Source organism: Molossus molossus, unplaced genomic scaffold, assembly GCF_014108415.1.
Source record: "Molossus molossus isolate mMolMol1 unplaced genomic scaffold, mMolMol1.p scaffold_m16_p_6, whole genome shotgun sequence".
Taxonomy (NCBI): domain Eukaryota; kingdom Metazoa; phylum Chordata; class Mammalia; order Chiroptera; family Molossidae; genus Molossus; species Molossus molossus.
Genome location: NW_023425399.1, coordinates 70,094,603 through 70,111,838, shown reverse-complemented (window position 1 = coordinate 70,111,838; position 17,236 = coordinate 70,094,603). Strand labels below are relative to the sequence as shown.

The 17,236-nt window shown below is 48.7% G+C and overlaps 2 protein-coding genes across 6 annotated transcripts in view; one reads left to right on the top strand and one right to left on the bottom strand.

The window, feature by feature from the left end:
* Positions 1-7,717, top strand: part of EMILIN2 (elastin microfibril interfacer 2) — a 52,008-nt gene extending 44,291 nt beyond the window's left edge. The window contains exons 5-8 of the mRNA XM_036244278.1: positions 1,574-1,987; positions 3,442-3,474; positions 4,140-4,268; positions 6,680-7,717. Coding sequence (XP_036100171.1) covers positions 1,574-1,987; positions 3,442-3,474; positions 4,140-4,268; positions 6,680-7,017 — 914 coding nt within the window. The 3' untranslated portion in view covers positions 7,018-7,717. The remainder of the gene's footprint in view (positions 1-1,573; positions 1,988-3,441; positions 3,475-4,139; positions 4,269-6,679) is intronic.
* Positions 7,718-10,429: 2,712 nt separating this feature from the next.
* Positions 10,430-17,236, bottom strand: part of LPIN2 (lipin 2) — a 79,618-nt gene continuing 72,811 nt past the window's right edge. For all 5 annotated transcript variants that reach the window (XM_036246059.1, XM_036246061.1, XM_036246057.1 and 2 more), the window contains 6 exons: positions 17,055-17,203; positions 16,421-16,507; positions 15,361-15,513; positions 14,643-14,757; positions 13,837-13,940; positions 10,430-13,503 (listed from right to left, as the gene is read on the bottom strand). In XM_036246059.1, coding sequence (XP_036101952.1) covers positions 13,359-13,503; positions 13,837-13,940; positions 14,643-14,757; positions 15,361-15,513; positions 16,421-16,507; positions 17,055-17,203 — 753 coding nt within the window. In that variant the 3' untranslated portion in view covers positions 10,430-13,358. The remainder of the gene's footprint in view (positions 13,504-13,836; positions 13,941-14,642; positions 14,758-15,360; positions 15,514-16,420; positions 16,508-17,054; positions 17,204-17,236) is intronic.

Here is a 17,236-nt window from a genome sequence, read left to right as displayed (position 1 = left end):
TTCTCTAATTAGGTTCTTTTTATACCAATCTTTTCTTGCATCTTCGATGGTGTCTCCTGTTTCTCTGAGAATGTAATGTGTTATCTTTTTGCATTGTTTGTTTCTTCAGAGTTCCTTTTCATTAGTTGCTTGGATGACTTGTTTTGGTCTTTGTCTTTCATATTGAAGGCTTTTCTTGCACTTCAGGTGATCTTGACAGTGGTTCACATTTAAAGGTGAGGCATGGACAGGGTTTCATGCCTGGAGTCAATTGGAAGGTTCCTCCTTCTCTGACCTGAGGTAATAAGTGTCCTGGGAGCTGAGCAGGGGAAAGGGGCTGGGAGCCTCCTAATTCAGTCTCTAGACTTTGACTTAGTGTTTTCACACTGTTCTGTCCTCCACTATGGCTGGTGTTCTCGTGTCTGGAATCCCCCTGCTGTTCTCTGTCTAACCCAGCCCTTCTCAACCAGGGTCCTGACGAGAATCAGGCCTGATCTGTTCCGCTGATTGGCATGAATTCACTTCCTTGCATCTCGAATGGTATAAGCTGTGATCACTTGGCTCATTCTCTGCAGGGCTTAATTCTCTCATGGAGCACTGGTCAGGAAAGGCTGTTTGAGAAACAGCCCGCCTTGGGGTGGAGGTGGATGAGTAGCCTGGCTGTGTGGTGGAGGAGAGCATGTGTGTGATGTGCCATAGTTACCTAAGTGAGCTTGAAAATCAAACTGGACAGTGGGTCAAAATGCAATCACTGATTTTGCCAGAACATAATTTTGTAGCTTTGGAACCCGGCACCATTGGGACCTGAGGAGGGGGAGGGGGAGGTGGCTTTTATGGGTGGTATCCAGCCAGTCCTGGTTATTTTTAGATGCTTATGGGCCTCCAAAGGAAGGCTAGTTCCAGGAAGTCATTTGTGGAGGATGGGCGGCAGCTTCCTGGCGGTGTCACAGCACCAGCCCGAGCCGGCAGGGAAATGGGCATCAGGGCTCCTCTGGTGGAAATCCCGTCAGTGATCTTAAGGCTGTGGTGAGAGGAAGGGGTGTTGCTGCTCCTGTGGAGCCTGCTCTAGCTGCAGGGGTGGCCCGAGTTCCCTGAGCCCTGCTTGGGTCGCCTGGGCATCTGTATCCAGGCCCTCAGCTTGTGAAGCTGTCCACAGTGACCCCAAGACTAGCTTGTCTGAATGTAAGGTCATCTGTGGCAGCGGGTTCCTTTCAGTAATTTTGGTACATCTGAGGTATCACTACACAGTGAAATCAGGAAGTTTGTGGTGCAGAGCCAAGACAGTGGCGCTGTGTGGAGAGCCATCACGTAAGGCGGTTGAAAATCCCCCTCCCCGGGCCGGGGCCTTTCACCGGCCTTCTCAGTGGCTTCCAGGCCACCCGAGGTCAGCTGGGCCGCCCCTGCTGAAGCTGCCGTCGGGCTGTCCCCACACCGTGGTGGCTGCCCTTCTGTTCTTGGCGCAGTGCCCATGACTGCTGCCACTACTACGGGGACAGCCACCCAAGGGCACCTTTCGATTCACAGGGGGGCTGTGGCCGAGCAGCCAAACATGAGGTTTTAACTGTGTATTTCTTTCCACTTTCCAAATGCTCAGCGGAGGAGCCCTCAGAAGCCCCCCCGCCTCCACCCCGAGGGAAGGCCCCACAGGCCCCTGAGAAGCCCACGCAGCTGGCAGAGGTCCCCACAGAGCCAACTCATCCAGAGCTGACCCCTCCGCCTCTGCCGACGCCCAGTGCTTCACCACCTCCCGAGGACCTTGGACAACAGCTGTACACGGACCAGCAGCCTGTTCTGCCCAAGAGACCCCAACAGCCACTGCCCTGGCCAGCGTGGCCCGGCTGGACAGGGCTGCCCTTCTTGCCTGGCTCCACTGGGGTCATTATGGAGACTGGAGAGGCTGGGCCTCCAGGGAGAATGGGCATGTCGGGGAGGGGCCTGCCCCAGGGGGTGGATGGCCAGACTGGGCAGGTGCCAATCCCCAGCACAGAAGGATTCGCAGGAGCACCAGGTAAGGCTCACAGCCACCAGGCACATCTGGGCCCCAGAGGGTGAGACTATATGGAGGGGCAGTTGAGTCTGCTGCAGGGCATTGTGGGTTCAGGGTTCAGTCTTCAGGGTACAAGTTCCAAAACTTAGCTTTCCAAAGGTGCTGAGGTCTTGAGGGACTAGTTCATGCTAATCAAACATCCAGGGACAGTGCAATAAATTATACTTAGAATTGCCCCCTGGGCTAGAATCCCTAGGCCACAGGGAAGCTTGTTGATCTTCCCAGCAGGAAGTGTACTGAGAAACCAAATGTGTACAGGGAGCTTGTGTAGCAGCAGACAGCCCACATCACAGTGGGTAAACTGGAAGGTTCTGGCTCAAATCTCAGCTGTGTCATCACAAGCTTTGCAAGCGGGGTCAGCTCCTTTACCTGCAGAGTGAGGACTGTAATAGGACCCCAGGGGGTGTCTGTGAGGGCGAGGGAAGAAAGCCTAGTTCAGTGCTTGGCTAGTTAGGTGCTCCATGCGGGTGTGTCAGCACCAATGGGGGCAGGTGGTGGTGGGGTGATGCTGTCAGGTGAAGGCAGGAGGGAGAAGATAAAGGGAGCAAGCATTTGTGGGATCCTCACCATATGCCAGGGACCGAACCAGGCACTCCATTTCTTACAGCTCTCCTGACAGCACTGTGAAGTTAGTTCTATTTACAGATGAAGAAACTGAGGTTCAGGGCTATGACATATAAACAAATGTATTTGTTTTCTATTAGTTTCATGTATCATGGATGCTTATATACTGTTGGGCTATTGTTTGTCCATCCATGTAGAAATCCTTCCTTCCATCCATCCATGTAACAGTCCATCCATCCATCCATCCATCCATCCATCCATCCATCCATGTAACAGTCCGTCCATCCATCCATCCATCCATCCATCCATCCATCCATCCATGTAGCAATCCTTCCTTCCTTCCATCCATGCATCCCTCCTTCCATGTAGCAATCCTTCCTTCTGTCCATCTGTCCATCATCCACCCATGGAGCAATCCTTTCCATTCATCCATTCATCCACCCATCCATGCGTCCATGTAACAAACACTGCATCCAGCCTAGCTGGAGGCTGAAGCCTACGAACAGACAATGCTCCTAGAAGGCAAGCATGGTAGTTGGCATATGTGAGTCTGATTCAGTCTGTGGACTTCTCTTCCCTGGCTTGAGAAGCCCCAGCACCTCAACCTTTTCCTCATATTCCCTCATCCAGCTTACCCTCAGGGCATTCTTCCCTGTCCAGGGATCAGTGGACTAGAGAGGAAGCAGGTATGGCAGGTACAACTGTTTCTAGGAAGACAGCTTGGAGTGGGTGCCTTGCTCTATATCTAGCTGAATAAATAGTGTGAGGAGTAGAGAAAGAAAGAGGGACTTTGAAAAATTAGGCGCTGCTTAGGATTTTGTTTGATACTCCATTCCCATCTTGTTTTTCAGGATACCCCAAGTCACCTCCTGTAGCCTCCCCAGGTACGTTTGCAGGAGACCAGGGCAGGAGGCCGATTCTCCCTGACAGCTTCTGCCCTGCACGTCCTTCCTCTTCCCTTCGGGCTGTTCGTTAGGTGGAGACGGGCTCAGCCCTTCCCTGCCCGCAGCTATGGAACAGGGCCCCTGCTGACTGCAGTGGGCTGAGCCCCTGCAGGTTTTGCTCCCCAGAGAGGGTGAGAGTTACGCTGGAGACAGGAATTCTCCCTCATGCATGATCCAAGCCTGTGGGGTTTTCGGAGAGGACCACTGGGCGGCTGGATGTAAGCCCGGTAGTGGGGGTCCAGGTGTTACTGTTTCTTCAGTAAGTAAGCAGTTCCCTAGATTGTTTCCATCACTCCTGCCCCCCAGCACACTCGCACACCCGCACGATGCACACAGCATTAGTTTGCTCTGAGAAGTTGTGTGCCAGCTTCTCTCTCTCTTTCACACACACACACACACACGGGGTCACACATGGTCTCACACACATACACTCCCATCTCACAAGGCAGACCGTCTGGCTCTCGAATAGTTTGTGTCCCTGGGTGCTTTACCACTTGAAGGGAAAATAAAATGGTGAGACTGCTTTTCAAGACAGGCACGTAGGCCTCAGCTTCCCAGGCGCCAACCATGTCAGCCTCTGAACACTCGCGTCCTCTCCGTTCCAGGGGTCCCAGCGCCTTCCCTGGTGTCCTTCTCAGCAGGGCTCACACAGAAGCCTTTCCCCAGTGATGGGGGTGTTGTCCTCTTTAACAAAGTGCTGGTCAACGATGGGGATGTGTATGACCCCAGCACCGGTAAGTCTTGAGGGGTACACTATCTGGGGTCCCGGGGTGGGGGAGCTGCACTGGAGGAGATGGCCCAGCAGCTGCAGGCATTCGAGTGCTGCTGTTCCCACTGGGGGTTTTTGTGAAGAAATTCCAGCCTGCACGCTGCGGGGCGGGCGGTGTGCAGCGACATATCCCAGTCATGATGTCAGCATACCAGCCCTCGCCTGGGACTTGTTCATGTGATTGTGAAGACTGTTAGAAAGGCTCCCTCACCGCAGCCAGGGAGAGGCTCCCTCTCTGTCTGTCATCCTCACACTCCGGGACAGAACAGCGGGAGACCTCCCGGCCCTGCCTGCTTCAGGAAGCAGCTCATGGTTTGTGATGAACAGAGCCAGAAAAGGACTGTGTTCCCTCCAGGAGGGTGGCCCTGCATGTAGGGTCTCCTGCTCTGAAACAGAACCACTTTAGCTGCCCGGATCTGCTTGTGGCATCTGTGATGTCCCCCCGTCCGTGAGAATAGTGGGGACAGAGTCAGCAGCGGTGGCTCAGGCTTCTCCTCCCTGCTGGCCCACCACCTGAGCCTGTGCTTCTGCCTCAGCCCCGCTTCCCAGGGCATGTGCCTCCCTGCCAGCTCATTGACAGCCCCGGGGGAACAGCTCCAGGTATGGCTGCAGCAGGTCGGGGCAGAGCCCGAGGCAGGGGCTGAGGGGCAAGCGGCCTGGGGGGTTCTTTCCAGAGGCGCTCAGAGACTTCTGAGAAAAGGCTAGCCCATCAAGTGCCAGCAGATCGAGGTGCCCACGTGGATCTTCCCAGGTCTGCGTAGGTACACTGGCTGGTGCATTTCCAGGAGGGTTTTGAGAGATGGACTCAAGTTCCTTCTGAGCAGTTTTCAGCCATCACCCTCACGTTTCCCTCCCTGGCCATCAGGCTAACTCCGTCTTGTTTTTGGGACAGCGGTTCTTAAGTCAGCATAATGCCTTGTGGAGCCTGGAAAAATGGAACTCTGGGTCCTTCTGGCTGGAGGGAAGCTCCGGGCTCCGCATCTCCAACCTGCTCCCGAGGCTCGCAGACAGGCAGGCCTGGGTGTGAGAAGCCCCTTTTGCTTTCATCTCAGGTATAGCCTCCTCCAGGGCCCTCACTCCATGCTGCCTCGGCGTGGGGACAGCTTGTCCACTCCGACAGGGCAGGGATGGTGACCCACACTTCTCCCGTGATCCCGGGATGTCCAGCCCAGAACTTCTCTCATTGAGCAGGTCCTCAGTCAATTCTGGGTGACTCTGAGGGAACATGAAGGCCAGGTACCCAGAGTGCTGGGGCCGGGTCTGTGCTCAGGGCCCAGGTGCTTCGGGAAAGGCTCCGGACTTTACATTACTATGAAAAGCTGGGGAAAGAGCTGGTGGCCTGTCATTTCTCCGGGCAGAATGAAAACCCAGACCCTCAGACTTCTTTTCAGCTCCGGAACCTCCATTCTGTCAGCTCTTGGCCGATGGCCCATGTTCCAAGTCTACTCTTCTCCCCAGAGCCCAGGGGAAGTGGCTGCTCCTGGAGGCATTTGGTGTGGGCTCTGACTCTTCTAGCTGTAGGGCCACCTACAGCTGTTCTGCGGGTGGTACATCTACAAACCCTGTTTCCTCTTCCTCACGCCATTTCCACGGCCCTGGCTACCACTTCCCCTGCCTCCCCAGGCCCAGAACCTGCGCATCTTTGTCTAAGTGAAAACCAGCTGATTTCTGGCCATGAATGGATGCTACCTGTTGACCGGTCCATTGCAGGGAAACTGGTTGTTGTTTTCCCCCGGGACAGTGCCAAGCTTTGTGGGTTTTTAGGGTCCTGCCTCCTCAAGAGGCAGCTCAGGCCTCTGTGGACATGGTGCCCAGCAGCCAGACTGTGAGGCTGGTTCTAGTTGGTTTTGAAGTACTTTCAGTGATGGAGAAAACTCCCAAGGGGCAACCAGGATCTGGTGGCTGCCGTCCCCCACTGTACTTCAGGTGAGTGAGGAGCAGGCCATGGGCTGGACCTCAGCCCTGCATCTTCACCAAGCACAGGTGCACATGGCATTGCAAAGGCTGGTGGACACAGTTCCAGAAATGTTAGGACGTGAGCATTCCTCCAGCAAGGCCAGATGGTGCCCTCCCAGCACTGTGCACAGCACCGAGGGGCCAATTTCTCCTAGGGCTGCTCTGGGTGAGGTATTATTAATTATTGCAAATGCTGGAGGTTTCACAGTATCTGTCCTCTTCTGGATGTGATAAGCATTAGACAGTGGGTCTTGCAAAGAGGGCTGGGGTCAGTGGCAAAGAGTGGTGCACACGAAGGAGGGGGCCTGTCATTGGGTGGGTGTAGGTGAGCTACCTCTCCCACGAGAATGAACTGATAACCTGCTGCAAAGTGCTGTGGTGGTGTCATATGAGCACAGGGGTCTGCCTTCTTTCTTCCAGGGATCTTCACAGCTCCATACGATGGGCGCTACCTGATCACGGCCACCCTCACTCCAGAGAGGGATGCGTACGTGGAAGCTGTCCTGTCGGTCTCCAATGCCAGCGTGGCCCAGCTGCACACAGCTGGCTACAAGAGAGAATTCCTGGAATACCACCGCCCCCAAGGGGCTTTGCACACTTGTGGGGGCCCAGGAGCGTTCCACCTTATTGTACATTTGAAGGCAGGAGATGGCGTCAACATCGTGGTGACTGGGGGCAGGTTGGCTCACACGGACTTTGATGAAATGTACTCCACGTTCAGTGGGGTTTTCTTATATCCTTTCCTTTCCCACCTCTAGGGCACTGCGGAAAGGTAAGGCAGAAGAAAGTTGTAAGAACTGGAAAGCTTTAATATATTCACTTTATGTATGTAACTGGAGCACTGGTCTAGTTTTCTGTCGACATCCCACCACCTCTCTCAAGGTAAAGGCCTTACCTGACTTTGGAGGCCACCACTGACACCGTAGAATTCCCCAGCAGGCAGCAAGGAGTGAAACATGTAGCCACCAACTTCCGTCACTCCTGAGGGCCGGCTGGAGTTGGACATGCCCTTACCTATAAAAGCCAGGTCCTCCCCCAACTCTAGCTTTGACCCAACGGGCCTGAGCTGGGCTTACCAGGTGCTGGCCTGCAGGGGGAGGCTGTAGAATCATGTCCTGCTGATGGAGACGGAAGAGCTGCTGGATACAGGTCTGAGGAGGACTGGCCCAAACTGGTACCTGTGGCTACAGTCTTTACCAAAGAGCAAACCGGTCACCAACTGTCTTGTGTTTATTTATACTGCATGAAGAAGTTTAAACACTGAAGTGGCATGTGCCGCCACAGAGACCTGGGTTTACAGATGGGGCTGCCCCAGGTCTGGTTCCCACTGCTCCCCCTGGGCCTCTGCCCAGCTGTGAAGGAATCCAAGAGACTGTTGTGCAGCTTGTTGGGCTCCTTGAATGACATGTACAATTTAAGTGCAAAGACAGGGAGTATCAATAAAGATATAAAACCACTAAACCACTTCAAGTTACTTAAATCTGGTGTCTTGTGGATTGAGGGTTGTTGCTAAAAAGCACATTGCAGTAAGGTAATTGACTTTTTTTGATGGCTGTAGAAAGTAAGCCTGAATAAATCTCTCTCAACCATTTAATTTACCCTTGAGCAGCATCTAAGATGTACACTTAGTTCTTTTTTGCTTGTAAAGACAGTTCCAATGTGATTGGAGGTCAAGGCCCCCATGTAAGCCCTGCAGCTGAAGAGGGGCTCCTCCACAGGATGCTGAGAACTGACATCTAATTAGCAGCTGCCCAAGCTAATGAGATTGCTCACTGCCCAGATCATAGAGATGCAGCTTTAAGAACTCTTGGGTTCCCAGGCAACAAGAGGCCCAACATAACGCTGAGATCATGAGAAAGGCAGGCACGTTCTGTTCCAGGGAAGCCCAGGCACGTTCCACCCTCCCTTATCAGCAGCCACAGAAACCTCTAGGCACACCACTCTGAGCTCCAGACCATGGTCTCTGCTCGTTAGGCTGGTAAAATCTGGTGGTCAATCAAGTGCCACTAGGGGAGGCAAGTCCCCTAGAGCCCCAGAGAAAGATGTGGACCACAGACAAGTTTCCTTGGCCTGAATTAAGCCACCAGATATTCTTAGGCTATAAAAATTCCAGGACTGTTTGCAGTGAGATCACAGGGTGGCCACTGGCCCCCGCAGAAAGGAGCCTTCTTTCTCACTCCCACCCTCAGGCAAGGGAGGAGTGGCCAAGAGCCTGAGGATTTGCTGTTTTAGTATTTTAAAGTCTGGACCTCACTGCCCAGGAGCGTGAAGGAGAGTGGCATTCTCATTCCATTTCTCCAGCTGGGGAACTGGCTAAAGGTGCCTGTCAGTATCGCTGGCTTCCTAGAAATGACTCATGGAAAAAACCGCAGTGCAGTTGAGCATTTTCAGGAAAACCCAGTTGGCATACACACAGTTTTGCCCTCTCTCCCTCACATCCCCTTGTAAAGACCTTAACTCGGTGCCAAAGGGGACAAATATGCAAATAGTAGGAAAGACAGGGACCACAGATGGTTCTCTAGACCACCAAGTAACACTTGATCCTCCTCTCATTGCATTCTGACTCATTTACTGGAAAAAAGTGAATTTCAGCTGTGTGTGTCCAAGATAGGCAAAGTAGACTAAGTGTAATTACAGCAGGCCCTGTGTTCATGTCAAGATAAAATATGGGGAAAGCTGAGGCATGGTCTGTTTAGGAGACAGCATCTTTCAAGAGGGAAAGGCCAAGAGAAAATGCAAGGTCACTTGAGCTGGAGCTGCAGGAGCTCTGGAGCAGCCCCTTCTGGAAAGCAAGCCCTAAACTGTGTGCCTGAGAGTGAGACATGAACCGAGCCCTGAGACCTAATCAGGTGCAGGTTCACAACTTCTGAAATAAAGGTGTTGTTGTTGAGAAAAAGGCCAGAGCACTTCCTAAGGTAAGCAGAGAAAGGGCTAGGACATTTTCCTCCCCACACAAACTGTTATGAATGGCCACAGTTAAATGATTGCAAACAACAAAATGACCCCGGCGATCAAGACTGCAAATCAATGCAAACTACCTTTGAAATTATGTCCATGTTAGCACATTAATCTAGTTTTCTCAGTGACCCTGTCATCTCTCCAACTGTTTTTCACAATTTATTTGTAGTTGAAAGGATAGGGGTATCTCATCAGAAACACTCAAGTCCATGCTTATATATTTGAAACAGGCTTTGCACATGCCCACATCCACTTTCTAAACATATATACATGTCTTCATGTCCCATCCTATCAAAGGGAAGGAAAAGGAAGGATAAATGCAAACTCTAAGGGGTGCCGAGTGCAGCAGAAGGAAGACAGTTGAGACAGGCCTGAGAGCACAGATGGGACCGAGGCTGCTCCTCCCTGAAGCACTGGAACCCATTCAGGGTAAAAACCCAGTCTGAGCTCTTTCTTTCTCTTTCCAAAGCTCCCCCCCTCGCAAGAGCCTCAGCTGCATGTCCCCAACCTCTCGCCCCCCTCCCCAATCACAGCATGGCCAGAAGCATGAGATGAGACTTGCCGTACTTAAAGGCACACTCACAAGGAGGACTCTTGGGGTTCAACATGTTCAGTACATGCTGCATTTGGCAGACCCAACAATCTGAGGGGATGTGAGAAGATGCTCATTTAAATACGTAAGATGAGGTTTCTGATCCAAGTTCACTTTGCCTCTCCTAAGCTGATGAAAACATCAGGATTGCTAAGTAGTATTCACCCAGAGGAAGGGCTTAATGAAAGGTGGGGTGGCTGTGAGCAGGACTCTCAAGGGACCCCCGAAGGGCTGAGGGGTGGAATGAGAAAGCCTAGAGGATTCCAGTGAGAACACACCAGAAATCACATATGTATGAATGAATCATTCCCTGGCAGAACCTACAAAGCAAGAGGTTAGTTCCTGAGGGTGTAGCCTCACTTTTGGAGTCAGGTTTTCTGAAAATAAGCACCAAAAAGAAGTCATTTCTGTAGACAAATTTAAGTGTCAGCAAAGATCAAAATGCTAATTTATGGAAATTCACAATTTCTGGCAAGAGTACAGAGAAGATGGCTTAAATGTCCTCTGAAGGAAAGAGTCAAATGCATTCAGTTTACATTTGTTTATTGTTGTAACATTTTGTTTTGAACATCAAACACTGCACCAAAATAGGAGCCATTTATCTTAAGACAATGGTCTTTGCCATAACTAAGAGTACTGGACTGATGTTTACAATTAATTTCTGACAACTTAAAACTTATTAGTAGCACTGCTGTCTAAAAATCAAATACTTCATCAGAGTGTAATTATTAAATTAAAAGAGTAAAGTTTCCCCCTCCCTTTCTTACCTTCAAACGAAAAACATAGTTTTCATCTGGAAAGAGCATTTACTTGAAACAAAAACTCAATTTTTAACTAGTTAGGTTAAACCCAGCATGCTCTAAAACGGGAAAATAAGGCTTCCTAGAATAAACATGATGCTTTGAAAAGATGTTAAAATTTCCTGGAAAAGTCTGTCTTCTACTTGCAAAAAGAGAAAGAGCTGACTTCTTACCTATCTTCACAAGGTCCTGCCTGCACCTGGGGGGGAAGGGCCACAGGTGGTCTATGGGCACAGGTCCTTCCAGTCAGTGACTAGCTGTGGTTCCTCAGTTGTTCTCCCTGTGATGGTTAGCAGCTTTCATTTTAGGACATCACAGTAGTAAGTTTTTTCTTTTTCCAGTTGAAAACTATGCAGATGTGTCTAAGCACAGCAAACACAGAGCACACACACAGGGCTAGGTGGGCATGTTGTGGGCCCACACGTGCACTTCCTACTGTCTGGGAAGATGCAGATATTGACACCACAGCCACACAAGCTTCAACACGTGCATATCAAGGCAGATACTAAAGTCAGGTTGAGCTGGAAAGAGTAAGGGGCCATGGCTGTTTCACCAGTGAAGCAACTGAGAGAATGATTTAGAAGAGCCCAATCTGCCTGCAATCTCCCCGTGATACCACCCATCACCGAAAGCAGCGTGAGGCTAAAGCTTCTTCATTTACTCACCATCGTAAGGGTCTGTGTACAAACACACTCAAGGGCATCTCTCTTTCACAGAAAGAACACACGTCATTTGTACCAAATGGCAATGGGTTTTTAGCACAAACTTAATACTTTCATCACACTATAGTAATAGTAATCATCTACTTTTCAGCAAGAGAAACTCCTTTAAATAAGGAAAAGGACTCATGTCAATTAGTGTATGTACCCACTGGATCAATCTACAGCAATAAAATGACGAAGTCTGGTGCTTATGGACACTGGAACAAAGGATCCAGCCAACCTCAACACAAGGCAGGGAGACCCAGGTTCCCACACTGAACCTTCTAGAAGGTCATGTGTCCAGAGAGAAAGAAACTATCTAGTCAAAAACTCTTGAAAGGACAACCTAAAAAGGACTACAAAAGGTGTACATTAAGATTTTTCATACTGCACATATGCAAAGAGGCCCAACTCAGCTCAGGTTAAGCACATAAAATAAAGCTCATGTTCTTCTAAAGCAAACAGTCGAGGACACACTGAGGGCATCGAGGAGATGAGGTAACTGCATGGCCAATCTACTAGGAATTTAATTCACTAACGGGCAGAACTTCATATAAACATAACCTCAGTTCCCTAATCTACTGTACATAAAGAAACTCATTAACCTATTAGACCTTGACCTATTTAAGGTGGGAAGGTTTGCACTGGAGGAAGCGTATTGTTTCCCCTCTGGGAATATGTGCCTCCAGGTTCTACCACTGAGAAATGCATTCAAGGGCCTTCACCATTGTTTCTGCATCCAACTGCACTGGGGAAAATAGTTGACCTACACCAGGGGCTGTCAACTCTCCAATCTGAAAAAATAACCACCCCCATTTCTCCATCTTTATATTAGTGTTATTTTGGGTGGAGTAAACAAAAACTAGGAAAGCCCTCAAATATAGGCAGAGGGAAAAGTAGAGGTGGAAATGGAAACCATCCTGAGTGGGGTGGTGCCTGTACCTGCACCTCCCACTCTGCACTGGATCTTGGCTCAATGCTTTCTCACCAAGGCGACTATGGTAAGTTCTGGTCTCCTGAAAGTCTCCTTTCCAACAGTTCTCTGGATTTCAGTACTGAGTTGATTGTCAACACCCAGTCTGATATCTCCAGGCTCTTAGCTTAGAGGACAGAAGCCTTCCCTGGTGCTGTTGGCTCAGACTTTGACATGAGGACATTACAACCAAGCTGAGAACCTGAGGGGCAGGAAGGACGGAGAGAAGGACTCTTCCCAGGAGCCACCGCAAGTGCACATCTGCATTTCCAAGGCCTCCTTGAAAACAGAGTTGTTCTTTGCTGTTTAACTAATTCCACTGTTAGTCCTGTTCTTACAGACATCAAATATACTGCAAAACCATTTCTTCTGGCTAGGTTCAAAACATAAGGGTCTTCCATCATCGAGTAGTCACAGATGAGAAGGCCATGATCTATGGGGCTCTTCCTCCCCAGAAGCCTGTATCTGTGGGGTGGGATGAGTGGCCCTGGGTCCCTGCCCCAGCAGCTGACCTGTTTCAGTGTAGCAGGGAAGGAGGAGCCCACAGAGGGAATGTGAGCAAGCAGTCTGAACCAACATCATTAATGGGACCTGTAGCAGCCTGGTGGACACAGATCTTCTTAATAAAGCCCTGGTTTCAGAGAAACACTTTCAACTGCCCAGTGGAAGTTATAACACTTTACTTTGTGCAATAGTTTGGTCCACTCTTATTTAGCTTCTTTTTTCTTCCTTTTAAATTAAGCAATTAAAGGAGCACCCAGCACACAACTTGACACAGAGTGTGTGTGAGAACCGACCAGTGACAGGAGCCCAGGTCTCTGTCCTCAGGTCTGAGCTGCCCTCACTTCTCCTGCTGGGGCACCAAGTTGTAACCTCGCTGAGCCTGGGAGGGTGAAGTTGATGGCAGTTCCACTGTAGGAGCTCTCCTTGCCCCTGCTGGTGCCTAGCTGTCAACACGGGTCCTGCCCCGGGCCTGTGGATGGAAGGGGAACCCAGTGTCCTCTGTCCAGCAGAAGTGCTGGTCACCTTCCCTAACTGCAAGATAAGAGACTGAGGACCTCCTGGAGGGGCCGCCTCAGGCCAGGTCATCCAGGTCCACTTTGGGGATTGGATCTCGCCAGTAACAGAAGGAGCTGAATTCAGGGTACGGAAAGGCAGAATTCTGTTCCTTATTGAGAAGTGGGAACACGTGCTCCACAAGCTCACTCAGTCTGTGATACCTAGGAGACAGAATTGGGGAAGAAAAGCACAAACTGTTACTGTGAAGTTCATCTAAGAGCATAAGACTATAGGTTGTAAAGCCGGGTGTATTCAGATTCCTCAGATAGGTAGAATCCAAGATAGGTCTCCATCCCTTCCCTGGGCACAAACTTCCTCTTCAAAGTCTAGGAGAATCAGCAATCCCATAAATAGAAGGGAAAATACCAAGGCAAAGAGGAAAGCCTTCAAATGAAGGCAGATGTAGTTCTGATACTTTGAGTGAGGCTGATCCTTAGTATCTAAATGTCACTCTGGCTGCAGGGCTCTAGGCTAAGAAATGGAAACACACTTACGATGACTTGTTTCCTTTGGTCCTTTCTTGTATTAATTCACCCTTGGGATTCACGGTGAATATTCTGCAGTCTGGAACTCCAACTTGTGTGTAAGCATAGACATCCTGGAGCAAAAAACATCAAGCGGGGTGATTATAGGGAGAAGAAATTAGGCGCTGCTTCTCCAGTTCCTTGTGAACCAGAATCGCACAAACAGAAAACTGTCTTCGGAAAACAGGCAGAACTGGACAACATGTAGCTTTGCCACTGAAATTGAGCTTTAGACAAACCCAAACAAAACATGAAGCCAAACCCAGAGGGTGCTGGGGGATGCAGGAAAAAGGGGAGACAAGGAGACACCAGGGGTGCCCTGGAGCAAGAGGAGCCCCACTGTCCATCAAAGGCCAGGAAGTAGCCCCCTTCATGCCTGAGATCTGAGGGCCCCTCTAAGGGGAAGCAGGTCAGGGAAATGCCAATTAAGGGTAAGCACTCATGTTGTGGTTCTGGGGTAGATCCAAGGACATGGCTTAGAACCGTTTAGAACATGAGAAAGAACCACTGGAGAAAATAGTAATTGAAACCACAGAAAACAAAGAAAAAGTGCCCTTCATCATGTATATCAAAATTCTGGGGCAGCTCTCCACCTATAGGATCTCCCTAATTACTGTAAGAAATTTGGAATAGATGAAGTAAAAACCTATTTAGCAGAACATTAATTTGTTTTGCCTATAAAATTTATCTGAGAATTATGACATAGCTACATCCTGAAAGTCTACTCCTCTCAATTTTACCCACATCAGAATGTGTAGCCTAAAGGAGACACTTACATTTGGACGGTTTCCAAAGGCAGCATAGAAGGGCTGCTTAGATGGGGCAAACAGATTCTTGATATCATTTAGACACTCAATTTTGAATTTCTCTGGTTTCTTTTCTATCACTTCCCTAGAGGGGGAAAAAAAAAAACATATATAGTCAGCAAATTCAAAGTGGTAGTAATCCCTGGTATTCGGTCCTAGAAGAAGTTTTGTGCTCACAACCACCCATTTTAAAAAATCCTTTGTAACTGGTATCCTTTCTCCTTCTCTGCCAGTCAATATGATAACAGAAAACTTGATGGGGTTTGGGGAAAGAAAAAACAGCCACTGCTAGAACTTGACTTTCCTTGACCATGCTTGGCACAGACCAGGTGAGTTGTAACTTAGAATGCTAGGTGGGAGCTCTGACCAGTGTAGCTCAGTAGTTGTGCATCGACAGGTCACTGGTTTAATTCCAGGTCAGGTCCCATGTGGGAAGCAGCTGATCACTGTTTCTCTCCCCCCCCCCCCCCCGCCCCTTCTACTTTCTCTAAAATCAGTAAGATTATTAAAAAAAAAAAAAAAAAAAAAAAAAAAGGATACAATGGGGAACCAAAGAATTAAGATACACAGAAGCTCTGAAACAGACACAAACCCTTTCAATGAGCCTGACACCCATACTCACACACAACCCATTCAGGCCCCAGCACCCCCTCCCATGCACTCAGAAGGGCTGCCTGCTGGGAGGTACCTGTGGAAGGCAGAGAACAAGCTGCTGGGGGACAGCATCAGAGGACCTCGAGGCAAGATTGTGCCCTTGTCATTAACCCAGTGCAGGTAGCCACGGGTCATGTCGGCCATGCCGATGGCACGAGCAGAGCAGTACAGAAACTTGTAGCCATTCCTGAAAGAGAATGTATCTTATTTAGCCCATTGTGCTTTGGCTAAAGGTGAAGAAAAAAGCACTTTTCTTATAAAAGATCCAAGTATATGTACTCTCATTTACTGTGAAAATCAAATTCTAATTTAATTAAACAGAAAAATAGGATTATAAAGATTTCAGCTTTCCATAGAAAACATCATGGGGAAAAATTGAGGTATATGCAACTAGGGACTATGCTAAATTTATGAATACTGATGTATCTTCAGCATCTAGTCTAACGAAAGGCAGATTACAGAACAGACAAACATCTTGGGCTATCTTTAAATTATCTGCTACAAAGGAAAGATACAAAAGATCTTATTTATAAAGACAATTTGCAGAAGGCAAACCATCCTGTCAGCCAAGGAGCAAAATACCTGGGTGACTAACATAATTTTCATATTAGGGGATTCTCAACTAACGTTTAAGACACTAATTTTTCAAGTCAATTTAATTCATATGTATTAGGGTCCCACGAAGGCCATGGCACTGTGTTCTCTGCTGTACTGGCACAGAAGACCCCAGAGGTGAAATGTGTCTCCCACGCATGCATGACCTTCTCAAAGAAATACCCAATTTAAAAGTATCCAAGTACTCAATTAATAAACCAAAAATGAAAATCAGCTCTTGTTAAATTACAGCTAAAAATCGTTATAGCTATAACTACAAATATAGGTAGTGCATAAAATTCATAGCATAGTGAGAATGAGATGACATGTTGGCTGTCACTTTTCTTTGTGAGGTTACAGGAAAGGAGTGGGAAAGATGACTGGGAATAGTTATATTATGAACACACATGATTCCCGTGTACACCATTTTTCAATAGTTTTTAATCAAAGCAAAATTCTAGCTCACTAGAGCACATTAGCAGGTGGGATAGGAGACCTACTCGTTGATGGCATGGTAGAGCTTTGCGATACCCTGATGAGTCCAGTCTTTACCCAGCTGTGGAAGAATCTGTCCCAAAGCGTCAGACCTAAGAGAGCATAAGTAGGAAAAGGTACTGGGAATCAAGCATATAAAGGCCAAGTGTTTTCCTTTTTAGTTATATATTAGCTGCTGAAAAACATTGGGTGGAGGGGCAGGGCAACCGACAGGGCAATTTGCAGTGAGGCATTCTCTTACAAGTATACCACGGAGGAGCTTCTAAAAGGAGAATCAGACACAAGAACCAGCTGTTCATTTTCAGAGACAATTTACAACTACAAACCCTTTTCCTCCTTTTCAATCTCAAAAGCTTCTTAAGTTTTTTTTAAATGCCAAAATTTGAAGACCAAATAACTAAAGTTTTCCAAGAGTTATTTTCAACATTACATTTCTATGGGTCCACCCATCTACTCCAACCATAAAATGACCCCCATGGACTGCATTTAGGATGTCTCAGTGTACGTAGTTTTAAATAAAACACTCCTTCTGATGGCTGAGGGCTAGAGGCTTGGTGAGGACCCCCCGGCCCCTGCCCCACTGCACATGGACCTGCACCTCCCTCCTCTCTCTGCCACCCACCACAAGCTCCTGCTTACTTGGTTATTGTTCCGTCTATATCGGAAATGATGATCTTGTCATTCCAGTTCCACAAGTAAATGGTCCCTGCACAACGGCAGGTACCTTGATACTGGGTTGTAATACTAAATACGACATCATTTGGGCCATCTTGGAGCTTCAGTTTTGCCTTTTATAAAAAGTAGAGGAATAAAGTAAACCA